Genomic DNA, 26,312 nt, shown 5'->3' with positions numbered 1-26,312 from the left:
TGGTCTGAGGCCCCAGCTACTTTTCCTTAAGTAAATAAAGTCCTAAATGGGAGGACCTCCTACACATCCCTCATCTTTGCAACTTTCACAATCTACTTCAGTAATTAATGAAACTCCTGTCAAACAAAAATCAATAAGAGCATAATATTATTCACTTTAACCATTATTCATCAACAGCTGGTAACAGCTGTGGGTATGATTAACTTGAGATCCATTTTATTTTAACAATTCATTGGTTGGGGTTAGCTTTTAATTTCTCCAGATATACCACCAGTGGTGAAAAGCCAATGTCTACATTTTTGTTCACAAAGGCTTTGCAGACTGGATTGAAAATGAAGTCACTAACATGGTAAACTTGCATTCTATAGCAAGACATTATATTGAAAACTAGCGCTATCTCTCACAATTATTAACACCTTTACAATACTGCTCAGAGAAGAAAAATATTAACAGTCAAAAGTTCTGGTAAATAATACATGTAACACAAACTAATTTGTTTGCAGGGATACAAAACTGTTTAAACTTTTTCAGAAAGGTCTAGCACAGCATTAACTTTGTGTACTGCAACAACTTTGATCTGTTGATCTGAACAAGACACACATATAACTAACCTCTTCACTCAGTAAATCTGTGTATCTATTAGGTGTGTATTTCTCTACCCAGAGCATTTTCTGTGGACCCTGGGGTTCATCCAGGGACGGGGCGTGGTTTTCCTTATCCTCCTCTTCATCATCATCCATGAAACCCTGGTCCTCTTCCAACTGCCTGTAAACATTAAGGTTGCATTTCTTATCGTGTAGCAATACAAGATAATATATCACGGAATCTTAATCCCGTGAGTGGTTGTGAAAATCTAAAAATAGTGTCAGTGAGCGAAAACGGTATTATCTTACCTGTATTGGATAAACAAATTCTAGTAAGTGACAATGTTTACATTGGAACATAAGAATGGTTTTTACATATAACCTCATTGAAACAAGAGGACCATGATGGTCCTGAATCGCTCACCTCTTCCCACATGACCCAGTTTTGAGTATGACGTCATTATTTGACATAGTGACCTAGTTTTTGAGCTCATGTGACCCAGTTTTGAACTTGACCTAGATATTATCAAGATAAAAATTCTGACCAATTTTCATGAAGATCCATTGAAAAATATGGTCTCTACAAATGTCACAAGGTTTTTCTATTATTTGATCTATTGACGTAGTTTTCGAAGGTAGGTGACCCTGTTTTAAACTTTACCTAGATATCATCAAGGTGAACATTCTCACTAATTTTCATGAAGATCTCATGAAAAATATGGCCTCTAGAGAGGTCACAAGGTTTTTCTATTTTTATACCTACTGGCCTAGTTTTTGACCGCACGTGACCCAGTTTCGAAACTGATCTAGATATCATCAAGGTGAACATTCAGATCAATTTTCATGAAGATCCATTGAAAATATGACCTCTAGAGTGGTCAAAAGATTTAAATAATTTTAGACCTACTGACCAAGTTTTTGACCGCAGTTGACCCAGTTTCAAACTTGACCTAGATATCATCAAGATGAACATTCAGACCAACTTTCATACAGATCCCATGAAAAGTATGGCCTCTAGAGAGGTCACAAGGTTTTTTTATTACTTGACCTACTGACCTAGTTTTTTAAGGCATGTGACCCAGTTTCAAAACTGACCTAGATATCATCAAGGTGAACATTCTGACCAATTTTAATGGAAATCCATTCATAAGTATGGCCTCTAGAGAGGTCACAAGGTTTTTCTATTTTTAGACCTGCTGACCTAGTTTTTGTCCGCACATGACCCTATTTTGAACTTGACCTAGATATCAACAAGATAAACATTCAGACAAATTTTCATACAGATCCCATGAAAAATATGGCCTTTAGAGAGGTCACAAGGTTTTTCTATTATTTGACCTACTGACCTAGTTTTTGATGGCACGTGATCCACTTTCGAACTTGGCCTAGATATCATCAAGATGAACATTCAGACCAACTTTCATACAGATCCCATGAAAAATATGGCCTCTAGAGAGGTCACAAGGTTTTTCTATTATTTGACCTACTGACCTAGTTTTTATAGGCACGTGACCCACTTTCGAACTTGACCTAGATATCATCAAGGTGAACATTCTGACCAATTTTTATGAAGATCTCATGAAATATATGGCCTCTAGAGAGGTCACAAGGTTTTTCTATTTTTAGACCTACTGACCTAGTTTTTGACCGCACGTGACCCAGTTTCGAACTTGACCTAGATATCATCAAGATGAACATTCAGACCAACTTTCATACAGATCCCATGAAAAATATGGCCTTTAGAGAGGTCACAAGGTTTTTCTATTATTTGACCTACTGACCTAGTTTTTGTCAGCACGTGACCCAGTTTCGAACTTGACCTAGATATCATCAAGGTGAACGTTCTGACCAATTTTCATCAAGATCTTGTGAAATATATGGCCTCTAGAGAGGTCACAAGGTTTTTCTATTTTTAGACCTACTGACCTACTTTTTGTTGGCAAGTGACCCAGTTTCGAACTTGACCTAGATATCATCAAGGTGAACATTCTGACCAATTTTCATGAAGATCTTGTGAAATATATGGCCTCTAGAGAGGTCACAAGGTTTTTCTATTTTTAGACCTACTGACCTAGTTTTTGAAGGCACGTGACCCAGTTTCGAACTTGACCTAGATATCATCAAGATGAACATGCTGACCAACTTTCATAAAGATCCCATGAAAAATGTGACCTCCAGAGTGGTCACAAGCAAAAGTTAACGGATGCACGGACGGACGGACGGACACCGCGCGATCACAAAAGCTCACCTTGTCACTTTGTGACAGGTGAGCTAAAAAGTATAGTTTACTAAGCCTTTAGCATGTAGTTACATACCTGCGTACTTCATCACTTATTCTTTGTGACTCTGCTATTAACATGTTTCTTCTCTACAACAGTAAACATTTCTTTATCATAAGGTATAAATCATTCATCTCTACATCATAGCAAATGACTAATTAACAGAATATGCCTCTAAATTGCATACCAAAGTCACCTTTTTCAGCACTAGGCTTGCGTACATGTAAATTGGCTAAAAGAGAAATGAGACATTGGCGCATTATACCCATGCATACAGACTGTATGTACTGGTACAACACTGGTTAGGTTAACTGCCCGCCATTACAAAACTGACTGCTGAAGAATGGCATTAAACCCAAAACAAACAAACTGTATATTGTGTTTTGCTTTTGCTTTACTTCATCACCAGAACTTAAACTATGTATCAAACAGATGTAAACATTTTTCTTTTGTCAAAATGCTAAAAAACTATTTGTCTGATTAATTTGTTCCCATATGAATGAGCAGAAAATTCAAAAGGACACAATTTCATTAAATCTTGCTTCAAACATCTCGACAACATAACAATACAAGATGATAACTTGTGAATACCTCTTCTTCAAGTTGTTCGCGTAAAACGGATATTGGCACATTAAGCAAACTGGTACCCTTCAACGTCTTCCCAAAACTCTCAAACTGAAATTTGTCACAATTTTTTTTCCAATTTAAGTCAATCCCTCAATCACCCTTACAAACTTCATACATTTTTAAATTATTCATTACAAAGAATGTGACTAACTTTCCTGGTTTAAACATAATATTTACAGGTACCTTTTAAAATATATACAAGAGAAACAGTTTTTAATGATAATTTTCTTTCACTTTTTGTACTAGGAACTCAGAACTTCCCGAAATAGCGACACTGTATGTGACAGTCAATTTTTTTTATTCATTACCTACCCAATGAAAATTTGAACAGTTATAATCATTTTAACAACAAATGAAGAGATCATTTTTATGAGCAGGTTTTCCTGTGTATGAAATATTTCTTATACTTCATATAAAAGGGAGGTAATATGAAAATAATATATTTCATGGGTAGGTCACATCATTTTTAAGTGCCACACCAACATATGTAAAGCTATGAATTGATAGGAAATGTATATGTACCTGTTTATTATAGTCTATATCATCCTTTACCTCCATGTATACACGGTTACCCTCCGTTCCCGTTGTTGGCAGGTATGAAGTGGTTGGAATTCTTTTGAATACCCGCGGACGTTCAAAATCATAATCTAAATGTTTTATACAAAACAGAAACTTTAACAATCTTCAAAATTTAAGAGGCAGGCTATTGATTTATGATCTGTAATATCACAAAGGCATTTCCAAATTTAAATTTACAAGTTCTGGTATAACTCAGTAACAAAAGGCTGATAGTAAAGTTTAACAAGAGCACCGCCTTGCGGGTGCTGACGCTCATCTGATTTTTTTTGTGTAATAAATAATATTGTCCTACCCATGATTTTCTAAGTCTAAAAAGGGCCATCATTCTTGCAAAAAGCAGGACAGAGTTATGTTTCTTGATGTACAGTGTCCACTTATGATGGTGAAAAACTGTTGCAAGTTTTAAAGCAATAGCTTTGATAGTTAATGAGAAAAGTTGACTTAAACATAATACTCAACCAAGAAAATGATTTTCTAAATCCAAAAGGGGCAATAATTATTGCAAAAAGCAGGATGGAGTTATGTTGCTTGCTGTACAGGGTCAGCTTATGATGGTGAACAAGTGTTGCAAGTTTCAAAGCAATAGCTTTGATAGTTTAAGAGAAAAAGTTGACCTAAACATAAAACTTAACCAAGAAATCTGATATTTTCTAAGTCCAAAAGGGGCCATAAATCTTGCAAAAAGCAGGATGGAGTTATGTTTCTTGCTATACAGGGTTAACTTATGATGGTGAACAAGTGTTGCAAGTTTTAAAGCAATAGCTTTGATAGTTTAGGATAAAAGCTGACCTAAACATAAAACTTAACCAAGAAAACTGATTTTCTAAGTCCAAAAGGGGCAATAAATCTTGCAAAAAGCAAGATGGAGTTATGTTTCTTGATGTACAGGGTCTGCTTATGATGGTGAACAAGTATTCCAAGTTTCAAAGCAATAGCTTTGATAGTTTAGGAGAAAAGTTGACCTAAACATAAAACTTAACCAAGAAATCTGATATTTTTTAAGTACAAAAGGGGTCATAAATCTTGCAAAAAGCAAGATGGAGTTATGTTTCTTGCTATACAGGGTCAGCTTATGATGGTGAACAAGTATTCCAAGTTTCAAAGCAATAGCTTTGATAGTTTAGGAGAAAAGCTGACCTAAACATAAAACTTAACCAGGCAACGCCGATGCAGACGCCGACGCCGACGCCGACAACCGCTCAAGTGATGACAATAACTCATCATTTTTTTTCAAAAAATCAGATGAGCTAATAAATGAAATTTGGTTATAAGATTTTTTTTTAAGAACTTCATATACTGCAATGCCACAAGACTAAAACCTGTATACCAACCTATACTGTCTACTAGGGGTGTAAAGATATGCTACTCAAATCAATACATTACAGGATACAGAATGATGCAAAGATATGGTACACATTGCAATACAAATTGAGTATCATATATGTAAGCATTCATGTGACAAAATGAGGAAAAAAACGAGCGCCGCCAAGCGGGGCAATATACGCCCGAAGGGTTACATCAGAGGATAGGAGTAAAATTTCAAGAACTTGACTGTTGAAGCCCAAAGGACAGGAACAACAAAAAGAAAAAATTCCAAAAACAAAAATTCTAAGTCCAAAAAAAAATTCTTACCAGGTAAAGTTATGTCAAAATACATCTAAAAATTGGATGTACCGTCCATGTTGTACCACAGAAAAGTGGTCTCGGTTTTTCCCTACTGCCAATCATAAAAAAGTTTCAAAATAAGCTATTTATAGTTACAAAAAAAGGGAAGTAATTCAAAAAATTTTTTTGTAAGAGAACAAAAAAGGATCTGGGAAATAAAAATAAGAGCACTGCAATGCATAGCAATATACACAAAGCAAAGTCATATATGACCTTTGACCCCTAAGTGTGACCCTTTACCTTGAAGCGAGTCATTCAAAACTTGCGCTCTGCACGTCGCCTCAGTGTGGTGAACATTTGTGCCAAGTTTCTTTGAAATCCTTCAAGCAGTTCAAGAGTTACAGAGCGGACACGAAACACACTCATATGACTTTTGACCCCTAAGTGTGACCTTGACCTTGAAATGAGACATCCAAAACATGTGCTCTGCACGTCATCTCTGTGTGGTGAACATTTGTGTCAAGTTTCCTTGAAATCCTTCAAGGGGTTCGAGAGTTACAGAGCGGACACGAAATTGCTAACGGACGTACGGACGGACACCGAGACCATAACATAATACATCCCTTCGGGCGTATAAAAACCAATGTTCCTACACTTGGAAAGTACTTGAAATTTTGCTTTAATTTTATAGAACTGTTATAAATGATATATTTGTTTACTTACTATCTTTATCACTGACAGTATGAAAGTTTTCATTCAATAGTTTTACTTTTCACTGTATCATTTCTGTGTTGTGAAACAGGCCTATGATATGATACACGTTTCGCCAGACTAATGTATCATGATTACAAGAGCGCCGCCAAGTGGGGCAATATACGCCCAAAGGCTTACATCATAGGATGGGAGAACTTGACTGTTGAAGCCCCAAAGGACTGGAACAACAAAAGTAAACTTCAAAAAAAAAATTTAAGTCCACAAAAAAAATTTCAAAGTCTACAAAAAAATCCTTATCAGGTACAGGTATGTAAAAATACACCTTAAAATTGGAGGTACCATCCATGTTGTACCACAGAAAAGTGGTCTCGGTTTTTCCCTACGGCCAATAATAAAAAAGTTTCAAAATAAGCTATTTATAGTACCATAAAAGGGAAGTAATTCAAAAAAAAATTATTGTTAGTACAAAACACGAGGGCCATGATGGCCCTATATCGCTCACCTGTTATCATTGCACTTGAGGACAAGAAGGTCCTCAGAAAAAATATCTAAATCCAAAGAACAGGAGCAACAAAGGGAAGAAATTTAACAAAAAAGAAAAAAAAATTCTTACAAGGTACAGATATGTCAAAATACACCTAAAAATTGGAGGTGCCATCCATGTTGTACAACAGAAAAGTGGTCTCGGTTTTTCCCTATGGCCAATAATAAAAAAGTTACTAAAAATAAGCTATTTATAGTAACGTAAAAGGGAAGTAATAAAAAAAATAAATATTGTAAGTGAACAAAAGAAGGATCTGCCAAATAAATCTGTTGACATAAATGAAATTTCAGATCAGTATCTTCATTAGTTACGGAGATATACCCATTTTAATTTGAAATAAAGGGAGGTAATTTGACATAAAATCAGTCCATAGTTATCTACCCTCATTGGCTCAGTCCAATTAATGACAATAATGAAATTTCAAATAAGTCCTATAAGGACTTACTGATATAAACCCATTTTGATTACAATCAGGGGAGGTAATCAGATATAAAATAACTCTGGAACCTACGAATGGATCTGATTTGTCATGGAATCAAAGATTTATTGTTGTTGAAGATATTTTGGAAGTTTATATCAAACAAGAGCTGTCCGTAAGACAGCCAAGCTCGACTATTTGAAATATTGTCCGAGAAGCAGGAAAATATTACCCAAAAAGGTTAAATATCAAGAGTTTTCAGTTTAAAAGGGGGAATAATTTGACCAAAATGCATATCAGTTATGGGACTTGCTGCTCTTAACTAGTTTTATAACCTCGAAGGCACATGTGAAGTTTCAATTCAATATCTGCATTAGTTTTGGAGATAGAAACTTGCATGTAAAACTTTAACCAGAATTTTCAAAGTCCAAAAGGGGGCATAATTTGCCCAAAATACATGCCAGAGTTATGGGACTTCATCCAGTGAGGTTAGTAATTGATCTAGAAAAAGAAAAAAAAAGTTTCAAATCTATATGCCTTTTAGAAATAGCTGTATGTACTTGCACGCAAAACTTTAACCAGAATTTGCTAAGTCCAAAAGGGGGCATAATTTGGCCAAAATGAAGGTCAGAGTTACGGGACTTGCTGCTAACAACTAGTTTTATAACCCCGAAAACACATGTGAAGTTTCAATTCAATATCTGCATTAGTTTTGGAGATAATAACTTGCATGTAAAACTTTAACCAAAATTTTCTAAGTCTAAAAGGGGGCATAATTTGCTCAAAAAACATGTCAGAGTTATGGGACTTGACCCAGTGAGGTTGGTAATTGATCTAGGAAAAGAAAAAATAAGTTTCAAATCTAATGCTTTTTAGAAATAGCTGTATGTACTTGCACGCAAAACTTTAACCAGAATTTTCTACGTCTAAAAGGGGCATAATTTGGCCAAAATGAAGGTCAGAGTTATGGGACTTGCTGCTATCAACTTTTTTTATAACCCGGAAGACAAATGTGAAGTTTCAAATCAATATCTGCATTAGTTTTGGAGATAGTCACTTGCATGTAAAACTTTAACCAAAATTTTCTAAGTCTAAAAGGGGGCATAATTTGCTCAAAATACATGTCAGAGTTATGGGTCTTGACCCAGTGAGGTTGTTAATTGATCTAGAAAAAGAAAAAGTAAGTTTCAAATCTATATGCCTTATAGAAATAGCTGCATGTACTTGCACGCAAAACTTTAACCAGAATTTTCTAAGTCCAAAAGGGGGCATAATTTGGCCAAAATGAAAGTCAGAGTTATGGGACTTGCTGCTATCAACTAGTTTTATAACCCCAAAGACACATGTGAAGTTTCAAATCAATATCTGCATTAGTTTTGGAGATAGTAACTTGCATGTAAAACTTTAACCAAAATTTTCTAAGTCCAAAAGGGGGCATGATTTTGCTCAAAATACATGTCAGATTTATGGGACTTGACTCAGAGAGGTTGGTAATTGACCTAGAAAAAGAAAAAATAAGTTTCAAAGCTATATGCCTTTAATTGATTGCTGTATGTACTTGCATGCAAAAACTTAACTAAGGTGTGACGCCGATGCCGACGCCAGGGTGAGTAGAATAGCTAGACTATTCTTTGAATAGTCGAGCTAATAAAACCATAAACGAAGTCCCTATATGGCTGCAAAAGCCAAAATAGCCAATTTTGGACCTTTAAGGGGCCATAACTCTGGAACCCATGATGGAATCTGGCCAGTTCAAGAAAGGAACTAAGATCTTGTGGTGATACAAGTTTTGTGCAAGTCTGGTAAAAATCAAATCATAAATGAAGCTGCTATTGTGCAGACAAGGTCAAAATAGCAAATTTTGGCCCTTTCAGGGGCCATAACTCTGGAATCCATTATGGGATCTGGCTGGTTCAAGAAAGGAACTCAGATCTTATGGTGACACAAGTTTTGTGCAAGTTTGATTAAATTCAAATCATAAATGAAGCTGCTATTGTGCAGACAAAGTCAAAATAGCTAATTCTGGCCCTTTCAGGGGCCATAACTCTGGAACCCATAAAGGAATCAGGCCAGTTCAAGAAAGAACCAAGATGTTATGGTGATACAAGTTTGGTACAAGTTTGATTAAATTCAAATCATAAATGAAGCTGCTATTGTGCAGACAAGGTCAAAATAGCTAATTCTGGCCCTTTCAGGGGCCATAACTCTGGAACCCATAATGGAATCTGACCAGTTCAAGAAAGGAACCAAGATCTTATGGTGATACAAGTTGTGTGCCAGTTTGGTTAAAATCAAATCATAAACAAGAGATCACAGAGTGATCTTGGCACCCACCAATGTGCAATTTTTGAGTGTTCCAAATTTCAAGACTTACTGACTACCTCAAGGTCAAATTTCATTTCCATACACAACACTGTGCATGTGGTCCAAATTCGAAAGTTGTAGCTTGAGAAATGTGAAAGTAGGTCACTAGGTCAATGTCAAGGTCAAAGTTTGTTTCGGTACACAATCCTATGCATGTGGTCTAAATTTGAAGCCTGTAGCTACAGAAATGTGAAAGTAGGTCACTAGGTCAATCTTAAGGTCAAAGTTCATTTCGGTACACAAGACTATGCATGTGGTTCAAATTTGAAGCCTGTACCTTCAAAAATGTGAAAGTAGGTCACTAGGTCAATGTAAAGGTCAAAGTTCATTTCGGTACACAAAACTATGCAAGTGGTCCAAATCTGAAGGCTGTAGCTTGAGAAATGTAAAAGTAGGTCACTAGGTCAAAATCATGGTCAAATTTTATTTCGGAATACAAAACTATGCATGTGGTCCAAATTTGAAGCCTCTACCTTAAAAATGTGAAAGTAGGTCACTAGGTCAATGTGAAGGTCAAAGTTTTTTCGGTACACAAAACTATGCATGTGGTCCAAATTTGAAGGCTGTAGCTTGAGAAATGTGAAAGTAGGTCACTAGGTCAAAATCAATGTCAAATTTCATTTTGAAACACGGAACTATGCATATGGTCCAAATTTGACGCCTGTACCTTCAAAAATGTGGAAGTAGGTCACTAGGTCAAAATCAAGGTCAAAGTTTTTTCCAGTGCACAAAACTATGCATGTGGTCCAAATCTGAAGGCTGTAGCTACAGCAGGGGTTTTTTTTACGACTGGGGGAAGAGGCCCCAGCCTGTCATTGGGGGAAGAAAATAGCGCGCGACGAGCAGTTTTGGGGGAATTTTTCACTCAGGGGGGAATTTACAATTATGCATAATAAACACTTTAAACTATGTTTTTATTACATATTCTTGCAACTTTTAGCAACTATACACACTGTCACTTAGCAATAGATGGACTTGCACTAATGTTCACTTATCATTGTAACAAGGTGGGTGGGGAGAGTTGAAATGCTCAAATCATTGAATATTTAAAGGTCACATGCTTTTATTCACAAAAAATGCTTTAAAATAAGAGTTGCTTTTGAAAGAGTCACCATATTATTATTAAATGCATACTTTTGTTGGCTTTTTATTTCAATTGTACTAGAAAATCTTGTAAGAAAGGATAAAAAAGTCCGAAAATCACGATCGCGAAAACGTGTGACAAATATGAAAAAACGAAAGCAAACATTAAAAATTCTTGATAAAATACCCGTTTTAAATTTCATCTTTTCACCAGAACTATTCCATACTTATAATATCTGATTACTTAAAACATTTATATTTTATTTTGCTCTAGCAAAATACCTCGGCAAAGATAATAAATTTGCGTAACGGCCGACCGGCTTATTTAATCGAATCAAGCACATAAAATAATTACTTTAAATTAACAACACATATTACACAATACAGCATAAGCTGTTACCTCTAATTAACAAGAGGTACAAACACGATAATCTGACGCTGCATTGTTTATCAATCATCTATATTACATACTGATGATAACCATGTGTCAGTCGGCGCGTGGCGTGATTGACATCTGTCAGTAGCTAATTAACATATGACGCTCCGCCTACTGTCATACTTACGCTGGTGTCGACAAACAGTATGAAGTTCACTGGGATTTTGATTGACAAGGGGCAGAGCTTTCGAACTCGTTACGCATCAAAGAGTATTACCGCGAGACAAGCAGACGCCCACGGCATATTATGTGTGCGGGTCAGATATGAGTTTTTATCGATTTTCGCTGGTCAAAACCGGAACCTCGGGTCCACTGAACGCTCTTCTAACATTTTTCTACTATTTCTAAAGGTTTTCACACCCATTGAAAATTGTGAAAGACCGTCTGCAATTGTGAACGGGTCCGATATTCGGTCGGGAAAAGCGCTGGGAGTAATCTCCATTGCTTTGTTTACGATTTCGGAGGGGGAAATTTCGGACGTAGGGGAATTTCGACTGCGGTAGGGGAAATCCTTGACTGTGGGGGAAATCCTCGGCTGGGGGACGAGGCCGATATTCGGCCTCTGCTATAGAATAAAAAAAAACCCTGTACAGAAATGTGAAAGTAGGTCACTAGGTCAAAATCAAGGTCAACTCATGTCAAGGTTCATCTTGCCACTCAAAAATATACAAGTGGTCCAAATTTGAAGGCTGTAACTACAGAAATGTGAAAGTAGGTCACTAGGTCAAAATCAAGGTCAACTCATGTCAAGGTTCATCTTGCCACTCAAAAATATACTTGTGGTCCAAATTTGAATGTTGTAGTTATTGACAAGAACATTTTAAAAGCTTTTCCCTATATAAGTCTATATGAACCATGTGACCCCCGGGGCGGGGCCATTTTTGACCCTAGGGCGATAATTTGAACAAACTTGGTAGAGAACCACTAGATGATGCTACATTACAAGTATCAAAGCCTTAGGCTTTGTGGTTTGGACAAGAAGATTTTCAAAGTTTTTCCTTATGTAAGTCTATGTAAACCATGACCCCCAGGGCGGGGCCATATTTGACCCTAGGGGTATAATATGAACAATCTTAGTTGAAGACCACTAGATGATGTCACATACAAAATATAAAAGCCCTAGGCCCTGTGGTTTTGGACAAGGGGTTATTCAAAGTTTTTCCCTATATAAGTCATTATAAACCATGTGACCCCTAGGGCGGGGCCATATTTGACCCCAGAGAAATAATTTGAATCATCTTGGTAGAGGACCACTAGATGATGCTTCAAACCAAATATCAAAGCCCTAGGCTCTGTGGTTTTGGATGAGAAGGGTTTCAAAGTTTTTCCCTATATAAATCTATGTAAAATATAGAAATAAACAAAGGGCCATAACTCACTCATAAATTGTTGAACCAGTCTGATTTTCAGGGGGACACAACTAGGGTACCAATACATCATTCTGACAAAAATGGTCAAAATCCCCCCCAGTAGTTTCTGAGGAGATGCGATAACGAGAAATTGTTAACGGACAGACGGACGGACGGAATGACGGACGGACGGACCACAGACGCAGAGTGATTTTAATAGCCCACCATCTGATGATGGTGGGCTAATAAAGCTGCTATTGTGCAGACAAGGTCAAAATAGCTAATTTTGGCCCTTTCAGGGGCCATAACTCTGGACCCTATAATGGGATCTGGCCAGTTCAAGAAAGGAACCGAGATCTTATGGTGATACAAGTTGTGTGCAAGTTTGGTTAAAATAAAATCATAAATGAAACCACTATCGTGCAGACAAGAAATTGTTGATGCACGCATGGACGCACGAGATGCACGGACGGACTGACGACGGACGACGAACGAAGGGTGATCACAAAAGCTCACCTTGTCACTATGTGACAGGTGAGCTATAAAGAGATCTGCCAAATAAAAACAAGAGCACTGCAATGCAGAGCAATATACACAAAGCAAAGTCATATATGACCTTTGACCCTTAAGTGTGACCTTGACCTCATCCGGAACATACGCTCTGCACATCGTTGCAATGTGGTGAACATTTCTGCCAAGTTTCTTTGAAATCCTTCCAGCAGTTCAAGAGTTACAGAGCGGACACGAAACAAACTGATATGACTTTTGACCCCTAAGTGTGACCTTGACCTTGAAGCAAGTCATCCGGAACATGCGCTCTGCACGTCCTCTTGGTGTGGTGAACATTTGTGTCAAGTTTCTTTGAAATCCTTCAAGGGGTTCAAGAGTTACAGAGCGGACACGAAACAAACTGATATGACCTTTGACTCCTAAGTGTGACCTTGACCATGAAGCGAGACATCCGGAACATGCGCTCTGCACGTCGTCTGGGTGTGGTGAACATTTGTGTCAAGTTTCCTTGAAATCCTTCAAGGGGTTCAAGAGTTACAGAGCGGACACAAAATTGCTAACGGACAGACGGACGGACAGACAGACGGACACCAGCGTCATAACATAATATGTCCCTTTGGGCGTATAATAATGAATTTCAATATATATCGTTACACCCTTAGTATCTACTTAGGTTTGATATATCAATATTAGAAATTAACTCATTTATTCCCTATCAGATAAAGGGATTTTCTTGCCCTATATCTCTGTTTTCAGTGTTCCCAGAAACCCCCAAAATGGTACTTTGTACCCCCTGATTTGGAGACAGCTATTATACATCTTAGTGTGGGGGTGCAAAAATGCAAGAAAAACTGAGTTTTCACCCCAACTTTAAATGCCAGTGGGAACACTGGTTTTTTGGTTCAATATACTCAGTAACTCATAAAAAGTCTCATCCTGTATTTACCTTCAGCTCGAGTTTCAACCCTGCCTTGCTGACTATCAATACTCAGTTCCCTGACAGTCTGTTTATTCCTGTGTTCCAGAATTCTCTCTATAGCTCTCCTATCTGGAGAGGGAGGAGCCTCAACATCCTGTAACACTTCTGTGACCTTTCTGACCTTGCTGTCATGGAGACCTTTTGCCTTGACCTTTTGGGTAGGTGCAAGGTCGTCACCCCACAGCTCATCTTCATCCAGTTGATCAGCATCTACTCTGCTCTTCTTAGAAGCTGGAACTGAAAGAATTGGAATACGTTTTTACTGCATTTTAATCCAAGCTTTTTGCAAGCCTGCTGAATGGCTTCCTTGTAAATTGGACTCAATTAACCAGATGCCTGCTGTCAATCAAGAAATTAAAATAGACCAGTATGAGATTATAGTTTGTACATAAATAATTTCCCATGACTGCATATTCCAATCTCTTCGCTTGTAAGTCTTGGAAATCAACCTTTTTCGCTTTTTTAGTTGGGTTTAACGTTACACAGATACAAGTTCAGTTCTTATGGCGTCTTTTCAGCTTTGATCTGGAGGAAGACCCCAGATGCCTCTCCATGCATTATTTCACAACAGGCAGGGACCTGGGTAGGACCACCTAACTTCTGTAAGCCAGCTAGATGGCTTCCTCACATGAAGAATTCAATGTCAACCAGTGAGGCTCAAACCAACATAGGTGAGGGCAAGTGATTCAAATCAGCAACCTTAACCACTCGGCTACGGAGGCCTCAACAACCTTTTGAAAGCTGTTTATCTTCGGAAGTTGTCTCTTAATCCTGAAGAACCAGTTAAAACTGACAGGAATACTTGATATATGTAACAGGCAACTGAAATACTGCTGTTTATAAATGTCAAACAAATGAATGACTAAAATAAATACCTCTGTATTTTTAAACTACATACCTAACACATCAAGGTCATCATCTTCATACTCAAGGTCACTATCAGACTGTGTCTGCTCTTCTCTTCCTCTCTTCTTCTGACTGGAACCATTCAACTTCCTGTGGTCTCCATTCTTGAGTAGGGAACCAGTCAGAGGTATCATGGGGCTCCCAACAGGTGAATCTACTGATTGTTTATTCTTAGGTGTTGTAAACTGAAGAGATTTACGTGGATTTGGTGACACTCTGTCAGGAACTGAAGAGTAAACAAACGTTTGGATCATATATTACTAATTGAATAGGGGTGTAACGATACGCTTGTCACACGATACAATACATATTGGGATACAGATGCATCAATACGGTATGTATCGCGATACAGACTGAGTATAATAAGTAAGCATTTGTGTAACGAAATAAACAAGAGGACCATGATGGTCCTGAATGGTCACCTCTTCCCACATGACCCAGTTTTGAGTATGACGTCGTTTTTTCTATTATTTGACATAGTGACCTAGTTTTTGAGCTCATGTGACCCAGTTTTGAACTTGACCTAGATATTATCAAGATAAAAATTCTGACCAATTTTCATGAAGATCCATTGAAAAATATGGTCTCTAGAGAGGTCACAAGGCTTTTCTATTATTTGACCTATTGACCTAGTTTTCGAAGGTACGTGACCCTGTTTTGAACTTTACCTAGATATCATCAAGGTGAACATTCTCACTAATTTTCATGAAGATCTCATGAAAAATATGGCCTCTAGAGAGGTCACAAGGTTTTTCTATTTTTATACCTACTGGCCTAGTTTTTGACCACACGTGACCAAGTTTCGAAATTGACCTAGATATCATCAAGGTGAACATTCAGATCAATTTTCATGAAGATCCATTAAAAAATATGGCCTCTAGAGAGGTCAAAAGATTTTAATAATTCTAGACCTACTGACCAAGTTTTTGACCTCAGTTGACCCAGTTTCAAACTTGGCCTAGATATCATCAAGATGAGCATTCAGACCAACTTTCATACAGATCCCATGAAAAGTATGGCCTCTAGAGAGGTCACAAGGTTTTTTTTATTATTTGACCTACTGACCTAGTTTTTTATGGCATGTGACCCAGTGTCAAACCTGACCTAGATATCATGAAGGTGAACATTCTGACCAATTTTTATGGAGATCCATTCACAAGTATGGCCTCTAGAGAGGTCACAAGGTTTTTCTATTTTTAGACCTTCTGACCTAGTTTTTGACCGCACATGACCCTGTTTCGAACTTGACCTAGATATCATCAAGATGAACATTCAGACCAACTTTCATACAGATCCCATGAAAAATATGGCCCAGTGTCAAACCTGACCTAGATATCATCAAGGTGAACATTCTGACCAATTTTTATGGAGATCCATTCACAAGTATGGCCTCTAGAGAGGTCACAAGGTTTTTCTATTTTTAGACCTACTGACCTAGTTTTTGACGCACATGACCCTGTTTCGAACTTGACCTAGATATCATCAAGATGAACATTCAGACCAGCTTTCATACAGATCCCATAAAAAATATAGCCTTTAGAGAGGTCACACGGTTTTTCTATTATTTGACCTACTGACCTAGTTTTTGAAGGCACGTGACCCACTTTCGAACTTGACCTAGATATCATCAAGGTGAACATTCTGACCAATTTTCATGAAGATCTCGTGAAATATATGGCCTCTAGAGAGGTCACAAGGTTTTTCTATTTTTAGACCTACTGACCTAGTGTTTCACCGCACATGACCCAGTTTCGAACTTGACCTAGATATCATCAAGATGAACATTCAGACCAACTTTCATAAAGATCCCATGAAAAATATGGCCTTTAGAGAGGTCACAAGGTTTTTCTATTATTTGACCTACTGACCTAGTTTTTGATGGCAGGTGACCCAGTTTCGAACTTGACCTAGATATCATCAAGGTGAACCTTCTGACCAATTTTCATGAAGATCTTGTGAAATATATGGCCTCTAGAAAGGTCACAAGGTTTTTATATTTTTAGACCTACTGACCTAGTTTTTGATGGCACGTGACCCAGTTTCGAACTTGACCTAGATATCATCAAGGTGTACATTCTGACCAATTTTCATGAAGATCTTGTGAAATATATGGCCTCTAGAGAGGTCACAAGGTTTTTCTATTTTTAGACCTAGTGACCTAGTTTTTGAAGGCACATATCCCAGTTTCGAACCTGACCTAGATATCATCAAGATGAACATTCTGACCAACTTTCATAAAGATCCCATGAAAAATGTGACATCTAGAGTGGTCACAAGCAAAAGTTTACGGACGCACGCACGGACGGACGACGGTCACCGCGCGATCACAAAAGCTCACCTTGTCACTTTGTGACAGGTGAGCTAAAAACAAGAGCTCCGCCAAGCGGGGCAATAAACGCTCAAAGGGTTACATCAAAGGATGGGAGCAAAAATTAAAGAACTTGACTGTTGTAGCCCAAAGGACTGGAACAACAAAAGGAAAACTTCAAAAAACAAATCTAAGTCCACAAAAAAAAAAAAAAAATATTCAAAGTCCACAAAAAAATCCTTATCAGGTACAGATATGTAAAAATGCAAAAAATAAAAATTGGAGGTACCATCCATGTTGTACCACAGAAAAGTAGTATCGATTTTTCACTATGCCCAATAATAAACAAGTTTCAAAATAAGCTATTTATAGTAACATAAAAGGGAAGTAATTCAAAAAAAATTATTGTAAGTGAACAAAAAAAAGAGATCTGCAAAATAACAAGAGCTGTCAGTGGACAGCGCGCTCGACTATTCTCAGTGCTTGATAGTACAATATAAGCTATGAGTAAAACTTTAACATTACAATAAGCATATTCTAAGTCGGAAAGGGGCCATAATTCAGTCAAAATGCTTGATAGAGTTGCCTCCTTTTTACAGACTGGGGTCATGATGGTTAACAAGTATGCAAAATATGAAAGCAACATCTCAATGGACTTTGAAAATGGGGTGGTACGCAAACTTTAACATTTGTGTGACGCTCACGCTCACGCCAACACCGGGGCGAGTAGGACAGCTCCCCTATTCTTCAAATAGTCGTGCTAAAAACAAAAGCACTGCAATGCAAAGAAATATACACAAAGCAAAGTCATATATGACCTTTGACCCTTAAGTGTGACCTTGACCTTGAAGTGAGTCATCCAGAACATGCACTCTGCATGTCGTCCCAGTGTGGTGAACATTTCTGCCAAATTTCTTTGAAATCCTTCCAGCAGTTCAAGAGTTACAGAGCAGACACGAAACAAACTGATATGACTTTTAACCCCTAAGTATGACCTTGACCTTGAAGCAAGTTATCCGGAACATGTGCTCTGTATGTCAACTTGGTGTGGTGAACACTTGTATCAAGTTTCTTTGAAATCCTTCAAGGGGTTAACGAGTTATAGAGTGGACACAAAACAAACTGATATGACCTTTGACTCCTAAGTGTGACCTTGATCTTGAAGCGAGACATCCAAAACAATGCGCTCTGCATGTCGTCTCGGTGTGGTGAACATTTGTGTCAAGTTTCCTTGAAATCCTTCAGGGTGTTAAAGAGTTACAGAGCAGACACGAAATTGCGGACGGACAGATGTCTGACCGAATGAAAGAGGGGGCCTTTTCTTTTGTTTGAATAGGTGGCCCTCGCCCTTTATTCTATTGTTAGCGGATTGAAGCTATTGTTCTCTTTACTGTTAGATGGCCCTCTCTTTCATTTCAGTCGCCGGGATGGATGGACTGACGAACGGACAACGCCATTTCAATATCCCCCCTCCCAATTTCATCGGCGGGGGATAAAAAATCATTTAAACATTGGACATGTTTAAAACAAATAACATTTAAAGACGACAAAGTAGTTTTCAGGCATTCATTTCGTACTGTCGCGAAATTGGTCCTTTCGGGCTTTTAGTACATTTTGGTAAATTGTATTAGTATACAGTGGTCTATGTAAAAGTCGGAGGTATGTCCATACGCAAGTGACGTCATATGGCCATATAAATACACACAGCGCATCCAGTTAGAGCAGATCGTCCTGGGAGCTCGAAGAGTGCACATCGCAGAGAACTGGAGAAATAATTTATATAATAAGCCATAATTATTACTGGGACTTTGGTATAAATAATTTAGGTGAGGCACCCTCATATTTGCAGCTTCGGCTCATCCTTGCTGGGTCCTCTTGACAGCTTTATTATTTTATTGGTCCGGGTCCAGGGCCCTCGATCGGCCATTTTTAACGCTGCTTCTCCCACCAAAATAGTATCCTTTTTTCCCCCTCCAGAGAAAAAAATTCCCCCTTACTGGGCATTCGGCTGACCAGAGGTCTCGGGTTTTTGACCCGCGAAAATCGAGAAAAATTCGTATTTGACCCGCACAAAATATGCTTCATGCGTCGGGATGACTCGCGGAAATTTTCTTTGATGCGTCTTTGATGCGTCTCGAGTTCGAAAGTTCTGCCCCTTGTCAATCAAAATCCACGTCAATTTCAATATTGTTCGCCGTCATACGCGGAAGTATGGCAGTAGGCGGAGCGTCATATGTTAATTAGCTGCTAACAGATCTCAATCACGCCACGCGCCGATTGACACGTGGTCATCTCACGGTTTATATTCAGTACAATAATCCCTGTCATTATCAAAGGTGTTTACTGATCAATGTGTAAAGTTAATTGATAAACAATGCAGCTTTAGATTATTGTCTTTGCACCACTTGTTAATTAGCGGTATGCAACTTGTGTCTTGCCTTCTTACAAATAAAAACTAGAAAATGCTTTTGTAAAAAAGCGCATGTCTCCCCCAGTGCAAAGTCCTATAGGCAAGAAGTCAATAGGGGTCAGGAGCGAAAGTCAAAGAGACACTGATGGTTGGCTGCAATAGGGATCATCTACTTGGCATGTCCAGTCATCCCGCTAAATTTCAACACTCTTGGCCTAGTGATTCTCAAGTCACTGTTCAGGCTCCTGTGACCTTGACCTTTGATCAAGTGACCTCAAAAAAAATAGGGGTCATCTACTCTGCATGTCCAATCATCCTATTAAGTTTCAACATTGTAGGTCAAGTGGTTCTCAAGTTATTTCCAATAAATGATTTTACATGAACAGGCCACTGTGACCTTGACCTTTAATAGACTGACCCCAAAATCAATAGGGTCATCTACTCTGCATGTTCAATCACCGTATGAAGTTTCAACATTCTGGGTCAAGTGGTTCTCAAGTTATTGATCGCAACTGGTTATCAATGTTCAGGCCCCTGTGACCTTGACCTTTAATGGAGCGACCCCAAAAACAATAAGGGTCATTTACTCTGCATGAACAATCATCCTATGAAGTTTCAACATTCTGGGTCAAGATGTTCTCAAGTTATTGATTGGAAATGGTTTTCCATGTTCAGGCCCCTGTGGCCTTGACCTTTAACAGAGTGACCCCAAAATCAATAGGGGTCATCTACTCTGTATGACCAATCATCCTTTGAAGTTTCATCATTCTGGGTCAAGTGGTTCTCAAGTTATTGACCGGAAAAGGTTTTCAATGTTCAGGCCCCTGTGACCTTGACCTTTCACAGAGTGACCCCAAAATCAATAGGGGTCATCTACTCTTCATGATCAATCATCCTATGAAGTTTCAACATTCTGAGTCAAGTGGTTCTCTAGTTATTGATCAGAAATGGTTTTCAATGTTCAGGCCCCTGTGACCTTGACCTTTGATGGAGTGACCCCAAAATCAATAGGGGTCATCTACTCTTCATGACCAATCATCGTATGAAGTTTCAACATTCTGGGTCAAGTGGTTCCCTAGTTATTGATCGGAAATGGTTTTCAATGTTCAGACCCCTGTGACCTTGACCTTTGACGGAGTGACCCCAAAATCAATAGGGGTTATTTACTCTTCATGACCAATCATCGTATGAAGTTTCAACATTCTGGGTCAAGTGGTTCCCTAGTTATTGATCGGAAATGGTTTTCAATGTTCAGGCCCCTGTGACCTTGACCTTTGACGGAGTGACCCCAAAAACAATAAGGGTCGTCTACTCCAGCAGCCCTACAACCCTATGAAGTCTGAAGGTTTAGGTCAAATGGTTCTCCAGTTATTGCTCGGAAATGAAGTGTGACGTACGGACGGACAGACGGAAGGACAGGGCAAAAACAATATGTCTCCTGGGGGAGACATAATTACCTTATCTTATAACTAAACAGAACAACAAATTGGATAATTGAAATAATCATTTTGTTTGCTTGATACGATTACGTGAGCGGTCAACCGTTACGGTCTATAGAAAATTTATTATCATTGCCGAGGCTTTGTTTGGTCCAAAATAAATTAAATGCTTTAATAAGCAGAAATTGTAAGTATTGAATAGGTATGGTGAAAAAAAGAAATCTAAAACAGGTATTTCATCAAGAATTTTAAATGTTTACTTTCGTTTTCCATATTTGTCACCCGTTTTCGCAACCGTGATTTTCGGACATTTTCATCATTTCTTACAAGATTTTTCTAGTACAATCTAAATAAAAGGCCATTTAAAAGTCTGCATTTAAGAAAAATACGATCACTGTTGCAATAGCAGCCCTTATTTTGAAGCATTTTTCGATAATAAAATGCAAAGGCACCAAACCCCACCCACCTTTAGACAACTAAAATATAAATTGATTAAAAAAATCTGTAATGATAAATGTACTCGTTTTAGATAAAGTTTGTGGAAGTTGCATTAATAACAGTATAGCTTGACCCCTGAAAAGCTGATCTTGACATGATATAATTGCAGTTACCAGTAGTATGTTGAGAAAAAGAAACAGCTTTAGTGTAATGAGAGATAAACATGTTATAGTTCTTACATAGTATGTTATTCTTTGAAGGCAATGAAAATTCCCCCGCCTGAGGGCCCCTTCCCCCAAAGTAGAGTGTGGACCCTGGAGTCGCAGTATAAGCTGATGGTTTTAGGTTACAGTGCTGAACCTTGGTAGGTCTGAGACAAGGTTTAAAACATAGGTTTAAGTGAAAATTGTTAGGTGTTTGAGACACTTGGTTTGAAATAGTGTTAAGGTTTGGACCTAGGTGGGTTATGGAAAGGTCAGTCCCTCATCCTTGCAGCGTATGCTCATACTTGTGGGGTTTCCAATCCATATACCGTATAGCGGGTTATTTCTGCGGTCAAAATATTCTGCGTTTTGGTCCCAAAAATTGTGAAAGAAATTTCTGCGTGTTTAATTTCTGCGTTTTCACATAAAAGGAAGTGAAATTTCTGCGTTTTCGATACCAAGGAGGAGATAGTTCCCGCATGATCGGACCTCGTGAGAATGATAGCGTATGAAAATAATAAACTAAATTACCGGTAACTGCTGTTAAGTAGCTTTGCTTTTAATGAATACATTGTAGGATATAATAACATGTGAATTGAACAAATGTAAGTCCAACAACAAGTGTACACAATACAACTGCAAACTACGGTATATCGGCATAACGGTTGCACAAGTATAAAGGTTACTAAGGTATAGTTAGGAAGATATTCATAAGGGATTATAAAGAACAACTGAAGTAAAATTCACTCAGTTTAATACATTCACAAAAAAAAAATCAAACAAACAAACGTTTTCTGAGGGATTAACAGTTAGGATTCGATTGACCATCACACCTAATTATACCATTATCGGTAATTGTTAGATGACGACGGCAATTTCAAATAATTAGACCATGCCATTGTGAACTTCGGATTACCTCGGGTAACATATCGGGAAACAACGTTGATGAAAAATGCAGATTTTTTTGCGTTTTAAATTTTTGCTGGATGAATATTCTGCTGGAAATATTTTTGCGATTCTACAGAGAGACCGCAGAAACGCAGAAATATTTCCCCCGTAGAAATAACCCGCTATACGGTACTCATTCTAGATCGAGTGGTTCGTGACAGAGTATTGAAACGTACGGTTTGAAACAGCTGGTTGAAGGTCATAAATTTAGGTTGTTTGAAACCAGCTTGTGTACAGTAAGGACCGCATAGTAAATTGATTATCTGCTTGATTTTGTGTTAATTTATGTTTCAAACAATCATTTACAAATCATTGGTCGAACCAATTAGAAACAAGGCAGCTTAAGAAAAATGTATTATACAACTTTTATTCTAATCAAAAGCAGATAGCTTAAGAAAAATTATATATATATACAGTTACGCTCGCAAGCGCTCAAATCAACAGCATACAAGACACTGGTCAGGCCCCAGCTGGAGTACAGTTCTACAGTTTGGTCCCCATATACAGGCACACGCATTGATCAGCTTGAGTCGGTACAGCGCAGGGCTGCTTGATGGGCAATGCATGACTATTCTAGACTATCCAGTGTCACTGATATGTTGACCTCCCTAAACTGGAGATGTCCTGACCCTTGCAGCATAGACCAATGCCTTGATATGTTTCATAACGTTCTCCATAACCAGGTAGCCATTTCCCTCCAAAATGATGTTAAACCACTCGCAACACCATCTAGACACACTCACTCCCAAGCATTCCAGCCAATTCCAACCTCAACTGATTACCACAAATACTCATTCTATCCCCGTACCATTATACACTGGAATGCTCTTCCGCCAGATGTTGTAAACTTATCCAGTCCGCAGTTCAGTCAGGCTGTTAGCTAGATTGAACATGTCTCCCCATAAACTACCTGCTCTATTTTTTAAACCTGTTTTTTTAACCAACCTTATTTCTTTGTTTTTAAACCTCTTTTTGTTCACATTCTTACTATTATTCTTTTGTCAGTTGACTCGAGCAAGGTCTACGTCCTCGCAAGTGGTTTGACCTTTAGAAATGGAAGATAGATAGATAGATAGATATAGGTACACATGAACATTGCCCGATCGGGCTTTCGACATAAAAACTAATATTTCTTGAAAAATAATGAAGATATTTTCTTCAGACTTGGTCCATTTATTAAGCATTAAAAGTGATACAAATTGAAATAAAAATAACTTGGTTGCCTGCAGTTTTGGTAGAATTATTTCCCCTTTTCAGATTTTTATGACGCATAATTTTTGAAGTCCAAAAACATATGTTTTAATGCTAAGTTTAAAACAAAAAAGGGTTCAATAGCTTTCAAATGCTCCAAATTATTGCGCTAGTACATGAATGTATACATTTTATTGTGCTTTCCCTTACATTATAGAAAAATGTTAGTTGTAAAAAAATTGTTCATACATCTGCAGTAGAAACAAAGTATTAACCCTAAATATATAGAATAAAGGTATTGGCGCACAAGTTTGGAGCAATAGAAAGCCATTGAACCCTTTCTGTTTTAAACATTGCATTCAAACATACATGTTTTGGACTTTAAATTAATGCATCATTAAAATCTGAAAAAGGGAAGTAATTCTAACAAAACTGAAGGCAACAAAGATATTTTTATCTTAATATGCATCATATGTTATGCTTAATAAATGGGCCAAGTCTGAAAGAAATATTTTCATTATTTTTCAAGAAATATTAGTTTTTATGTCGAAAGCCCGATTGGGTAATGTTACCAGCCTGGCACTACTTTACATCATTCCAATTAATATGGCGGACACAGTATGCAGCGAGTAGGCCTACACTATTGGAGACAGTGGATTTCGTCAGTGTTATAAAATTCCGGTTCCCTAGCCTATGCACGGTATTTTGGTTAGAGAACGAGTTCCGGACGAATAAGTTCGCTGTCTAGGGAACCGATTCCGGTCCCCTTAATGCAAAAAGGTACCTGTGACCATGAGCATATGAATAAAGAAGGCACTTGGTACCTTTTTGCATTAAGGGGACAAATTATATTTCTATATGATGGACAAATGGTAAATGTACCAAGGCAGAGGTCGCGAAAGCCGTCGGACCGTCGGACATTTCCGGTAAATTTTGATCCCGTCCGGCCTGATATATCAAATTCACAAGACCAAGTGTCCGATAAAAATTGCAGGTCAATATGATAAAATAAGAAGAAAGTCCTCCAACATTTCGCGAAAGTTTGACTGGTGCGTGGCATTCCCTGTTTGATATTTTTCTTTGTTTTTCATCATTAAATTGTAACATGGAACCCCAAGAAATTGATGTCAAACTATATTTTTGTAAGCGCATGTTTCATTGGTACTTAAAATAGAAACAGTGGAAACCACTCACGACGTCATGACAATTCTAAGAACGTGCGTTATCATTGGATGCTTACTAATCATTAATGGTACTCAATTTATGTACGCGGAAACCAGACGGGAATTTCCAGAAACTCCGAGGTCATCTTTCTCTTTTCTATGTCAACATCAACGTGACTCAGTGCAAACAATAGACGTGTGGGGGGAAAAGACAGCGTTGATAAAGCAAATGAATATGAATTAAATCTGTAAAAATAATTAAGATCCTTTGGAAGCAAAGTATGCAACCAAGAAGAGTAACAGCAGACTATTTTGAGTCTGTTCGCTAGAGATAATGAAATGTGCAACATCTCTCACACCCCCTAGCAACGGCTTAAGCGGGACTCTAAATCTAATTACACATATGTAGAATGGACTCCAAATATAAAAACACTGAATCCAAGTACAGGGAGACTTTTTACAGCCTGAAAACTTAATGTGTGGAATCTGTTTCAAATTATTAATATGTCGAAATAAACTAAAAGGATAGATTCCAATTTGTGTAATGCTGTCTATATAAACTATGTATAAATGCCAGTTTTAAAGATCATGCAGGTATCAAATTTATTAAAAAGAATTCCGCCACAATTCGGTCTTTCGTGCACACTGCCAAGGTAACCTCTGTTTATTTTATTTCACTTCCATTAATGTGTGCGGCATACAAATCCATATCCCCATCGATTTTGGTAATTCCACGGTAGAGATTTTTTTGGTTTGAAATCTAGCCATCCGAATTTTTTTACCCGAAAAATGTTTCATTTCACTTAAAAATAAAATATTTTCCCTTCAGCACCATTACCGATCAGACAAAAAAATTTCTAAAGATAAAACCGAGTTACCATCAAAGTCTTCAAGTGCCTCTAATTCGTCTGCATATTGTTCCTCAAAGTCATCCATTTTTCGTAACCGAGTACAACCGTTTCCCGCGTTTATATCATAAAATTGGTTTTCCAAGTACTTATTTTTAGAGCACGTTTTTTTCTAGGCATAAAACGACTAAATCGACGGTTTTAGTGTTAGGTTACAACACACTAAATACCTGTAGGTTATATTGCTGTAATTCGGTAAAAAATGTGCTTCCGTGGTGAAAGAAAGAAGTCCCTAATAAATAGCTCTTAATTTTTCCATTTCTTGTGCATTTGCGCGTAAATCGGGGGCCAAAAGGGCTTTATTTCACTCGTGGAATGAATTTTACA

At 37.8% G+C, this 26,312-nt stretch overlaps 1 protein-coding gene across 1 annotated transcript in view; it reads right to left on the bottom strand.

Moving 5' to 3' along the window:
• The window catches only part of LOC123564113 (chromosome transmission fidelity protein 18 homolog), a gene marked incomplete at its 3' end in the record, with an annotated part of 34,629 nt that extends 8,566 nt beyond the window's left edge, over positions 1-26,063 (bottom strand). The window contains exons 1-7 of the mRNA XM_053534393.1: positions 25,956-26,063; positions 14,970-15,203; positions 14,039-14,308; positions 4,013-4,137; positions 3,455-3,538; positions 2,900-2,952; positions 612-765 (exon numbers count right to left, since the gene is read on the bottom strand). Of these exons, the coding sequence (XP_053390368.1) occupies positions 612-765; positions 2,900-2,952; positions 3,455-3,538; positions 4,013-4,137; positions 14,039-14,308; positions 14,970-15,203; positions 25,956-26,013 (978 nt within the window). The remainder of the gene's footprint in view (positions 1-611; positions 766-2,899; positions 2,953-3,454; positions 3,539-4,012; positions 4,138-14,038; positions 14,309-14,969; positions 15,204-25,955) is intronic.
• Positions 26,064-26,312: the final 249 nt, after the last annotated feature.

This window comes from Mercenaria mercenaria, unplaced genomic scaffold, assembly GCF_021730395.1.
Source record: "Mercenaria mercenaria strain notata unplaced genomic scaffold, MADL_Memer_1 contig_3652, whole genome shotgun sequence".
In the NCBI taxonomy this organism is placed as follows: domain Eukaryota; kingdom Metazoa; phylum Mollusca; class Bivalvia; order Venerida; family Veneridae; genus Mercenaria; species Mercenaria mercenaria.
This window is presented reverse-complemented; position numbering and strand designations above follow the sequence as displayed.